At 41.0% G+C, this 4205-nt stretch overlaps 1 protein-coding gene across 1 annotated transcript; it reads right to left on the reverse strand.

The window, feature by feature from the left end:
• On the reverse strand, positions 1 to 2487 carry LOC140950369 (uncharacterized). Its single transcript, XM_073399581.1, has 2 exons — positions 2373 to 2487; positions 1 to 1585 (listed from the first exon to the last, which is right to left on the reverse strand). The coding sequence occupies exon 2, from the start codon at positions 1568 to 1570 to the stop codon at positions 572 to 574; it is 999 nt and encodes a 332-aa protein (XP_073255682.1). The 5' UTR covers positions 1571 to 1585; positions 2373 to 2487; the 3' UTR covers positions 1 to 571.
• Between the last annotated feature and the right edge of the window lie 1718 nt (positions 2488 to 4205).

Consider the following 4205-nt stretch of genomic DNA (forward strand, 5'->3'; position numbering starts at 1 on the left):
GGAAATCATTTTATTTTGTTTCTCTACGCACGGTTTACAAATCCGTGACTTTCTATAATCAGTGACAGAGATACTTAAACGTAATTAAGCATAATAGTTAATCGTTACGCCTGTTCGGATAACATGAAAGCATGTGGAAGAGCTAACAGCTGTCTACAGAAACAACAGGAAAAGGGGGTACGCAGCAGTGTCGTGAAGCAGCGTTGCGTGACAACATGAAGAGACGAGATTGGCTTCATCTGTAGAACTGCTTGTCTACTTTATGTTCTTATCGCCAGTCAAGCAATCCTGCCAAAGAGCTGAAACAAGCAGTTTTTTTTCACATAGTCTATCTCATTAAACTCTGAAGTACGATAATTTAGTTTGACAAACCTTGTTGGGCAGGATTGTGTGACGAGTCATGCCAAATGCAAAGGAATGTCTGTGAAATTTAACTTAATCAATCGTTTGAGGAAACTGAAGCTAACAGTTTCCACAGCCTAAGTCTGATGCATATTTGGAAATCATTCTTTTTAAAAAATGGAAGTGCTTACCCATTCCAGTGCTTATTATCACAGTTTATTTTTTTGACTCAATGTCGTTTTAAATGGGATTTTAAACTGCTAGAGTGCATAAATCTTCTGTCGCACATTGGGCAATTATACCGTGCTTCTCCCGTGTGGGTGCGAATATGCTCTCTTATGTATTCTCTGCGGCTAAACCTCTTTAAACAAACCCAGCACTCGAAAGGCCTTTCACCTGTGTGGATTCGTTTGTGTTGCTTAAGATGACACTTTATAGCGAAGGCCTTCTCGCACTGGTCACACTTAAAAGGCCTTTCATTGGAATGCTTCAAAGCTTTATGTCTGCGAAGGATCGAGGGATGCGCAAAGGCTGCGTTACACTGAGAACAAACATGTGGTCTTTCTCCAGTGTGACTAAATTTGTGCTTTCTTAGACCCGTTGTGCTTTTGAATGCCAAGTCACACTGGTCACATTTGTAAGGCTTCACACTGGAGTGTGTTTTCTGGTGTGTCCCAACATCTTGCGGCCTCTTGAAGCGTTTACTGCACTGTGGGCATTTGTAAGGCCTCTCGGTTGTGTGTTTCAGAATAAAATGCTCTTTGAGGCTTTGACGAAGCGTGAAGCACTCTCCACAGGTCAGGCATTTGTGAGGCTTCTCTTTAGTGTGAGTCACTTGGTGTCTCCTGAGGCTTGCTTTACATTTGAATTTTCTGCCACACGTTTCGCAGGAGAACGGCTTTTCATCAAAGTGCACCCTCTGGTGGCCTTTCAGACCCTCGAGAAGTCGAAAACGCTTTGGGCAGCGATCACATGCGTGAGGAAGTCCTCCCGTGTGTATCAGCTCATGCGTCTTAACGTAAGCCTTTTGACGGAAGCGCTTTCCACAAACGTTGCATTCAAATGAGCACTTTTGTCTCAAATGAGCGTCTTTTTGTCTCAGCCCGTTGGAATTGCTTGCAAAGGTCTTGTCGCATTCCCCGTCGCAGTTGTAGCCGGATGTCACGGTAGCATTTGCGGGCTCCGTTTTTTGCTCTTCGTCTGTTTTCAATTCTGTTTTCTCAGACATTTTGAATATTATGCCCTGGAGCGAAAAAGAGTGTAAATATCAAATAAAGTTTCAAAAAATAGCTTGGGTTTACAGCAATCCTTGCAGCCAAATTATCTCATAGTCCCTGCTCCTGCTCATAGTCATAGTGCCGATTAGGTAATTTTATAGTCTCGAAGCAGGACCTCCAAAACGCCTTCCTTTAAAGAAGGAAAGGATATAACTAACTGTGTATGAAAAACACTTGCCACTAAAACAGGGCATACTTGTACATTGATGTTTTCCACGGCTAATATTTAGTCTTCTGCAAGCTCTCTCGACTTGATGAAGAGCCTTCTTCCAGGCTATTTTAAAACAAGTTTTTGGATAGTTCTTCCTTGTTTTAGCGATTTAGCTTCGACAAATAGAACAAGTTCTTAAATTATCTCTCGTTTGCTTTGGAACAACAAACTTTGTATCGAGTTAACTGATTATTTGGAGTGCGTTACGTATAGTAATGTATGCAACATTCATTTTTTTATGCACAAAACGAAAGTGAATATAGATGAAACGGATTAACTGAGCTGTCGGCGTTGTCCTCGTGGCGATTCTCTTACCTCTGTAAAAAGAAAGTACGCATCCCTTTTCTTTAAACCAACTACCATAAGTTTTTATCTTCATATCTTAAGTAACTGTTAATGTTATAACGATTTAATTAAATTTAAGCTTGACAGCTTTTATCCGTCAAACACGCCTAAACCAACTAAAATCTCAGATACATTCTGCTAATTTAGCTTCCATAAAATACCACTGTTAGAAAATTCATGCACTATGAAAAACAAACCTGTTCTTTGGTGCAAAGAGAAGGTTGTACAATTTGTCGTACAATGGTGCAACTTGATGTTTATCTTATCGCTCCGTTTTGCACTGAGTCTCATGAATGAAATGTTGACAAAGATGTTTTGTTTTATGTAGCAGACACGTGACTGACATGTGGCCAGGTGGCACACTTTTGAATGAAAATCCCAGTATGAATTGTCACACAACATTTCACCGTGACAATCACAATTCCTTGAAAGAAGAACTTTGTGAGCTCTTTTTAGGGGCCGCGCGCACCCGGGCATTTGAAAATAGCCGTTTCTCCTCGCTCCTCACGTCCCCAGCGGCAAAAAGCGAGGAGAAACGGCTGTTTTCGCAGGCTAGCGGAATGGGGCAATCGACAAAGCCCTGGGGACGATGTTGGTGGCGGATGCCAGATCTTCCCTGAGGTAGGATAAGAGATTTGAAAAATGGCCATTTTTGCTTCAAGTTGCTACGGACAAAATCGTTGGGACATGAAACAGTTCAAAGAAAAAATCGTTTGTCGTGTCTCAAAAAGTTCTGTTTATTTAACAAGATCAATGAATTAAAATAGAGATCAAATCTAAAAGCCTGTTTGGCAGGCGCAAAAAGGGGATGTTAGGGGGGGGGACAACAACAACAACGAAAAGGGAAAAGCTCAAATCCTGCTTCAGTCATTTATTTCCGTATTATCGATTTTCCCAATCTCTATCTCTTTTTTGGACCCTCTTCCCTTAATGCCCCTTGAGACACCTGTCATGTAGGCGACAAATCTAACAGAATTTCTAGAAGAAACACACTTCTTTTTCGATACAAGAGGACTCCTCGGCCTGGGAACTAACCTTGAGAGCAAAGGTGGCGCAGTGGTGAGAGTACTCGCCTTCCAACAATACTGAACTCACTTTAACGATAAAGTCTTTTCGATCTTGCTGGCAACCTCGTTCCCAGGGTTCTCTCCTACCCGCCCAACGGAGCGAGAGAGGGCGGGTAGGAGCGAACCCTGGGAACGAGGTTGTCTTGCTGGCTCTATGCTATCGTTACAAATATTATTTAGACCTCTTGATTGCTACAGATTTTTATCGATTGACTACTCCGGGACTTACAGACGCTTCGACAAAACCGGAACCCCGTCTGAATCAGTGTCAGTTTTACACATTCCCGTGAGGCGCCAGCTGCAGTTTGCGGACGCTAGTTTTCTGCTTCCCAAACGGCGTCTGCTCTGAACCTGAAGCTGTAAATGAGAGTTCAAGTTCTGAATGTGTCGCCATTCTCCCTAAATTTAGTTAAGCGTCTTTGTTAATAAAATGCAATTATATGTTTTTAACTGAAAGTGCTACTATGATCAAATATTTTCTCTAAACGGCAAAACTAGCCAAAAAAACGAAAAACAAAAACAAAAACAGCAACCAAGGCCAATTGTTCAATGCTAATAATAGTTCGATGGGAACCGCGGTAGAATTTGGAATACTTATGGACAGTATATATGTATCCTAAACTTCAATTTACGAATATCACAAGAATGTTTTAAGCCTAATATCGGCAGAAAAAATAAGAATATTCAGCCCTCTGGGCTGGAAAACAACACTCTTATATAAAAAAGAGAGTGTAGTTATCTATACTATAATCGACAACGGTTGGATAATTGTATACAACGGAATTGAATCACTATAACCGGCTCTGAAGGTAAGTAAACCATCTAGTTTTGTATTTATATACGTTGTACTCGTTTCTCGAGTTTTGCTAATTATAATAATGAGTTACTTCCAATCAACGAATGTGTTACTCTTACTTCTACACACGAGCTTCGAAATAATAAATTAGCCAGGATTAAAGTGAC

Source organism: Porites lutea, chromosome 10 (genome assembly GCF_958299795.1).
Source record: "Porites lutea chromosome 10, jaPorLute2.1, whole genome shotgun sequence".
Classification (NCBI taxonomy): Eukaryota; Metazoa; Cnidaria; class Anthozoa; order Scleractinia; family Poritidae; genus Porites; species Porites lutea.

Coding starts and splice junctions, on each gene's coding strand:
- LOC140950369 (XM_073399581.1), bottom strand. CDS start 1,570: ATGTCTGAGAAAACAGAATTGAAAACAGACGAAGAGCAAAAAACGGAG.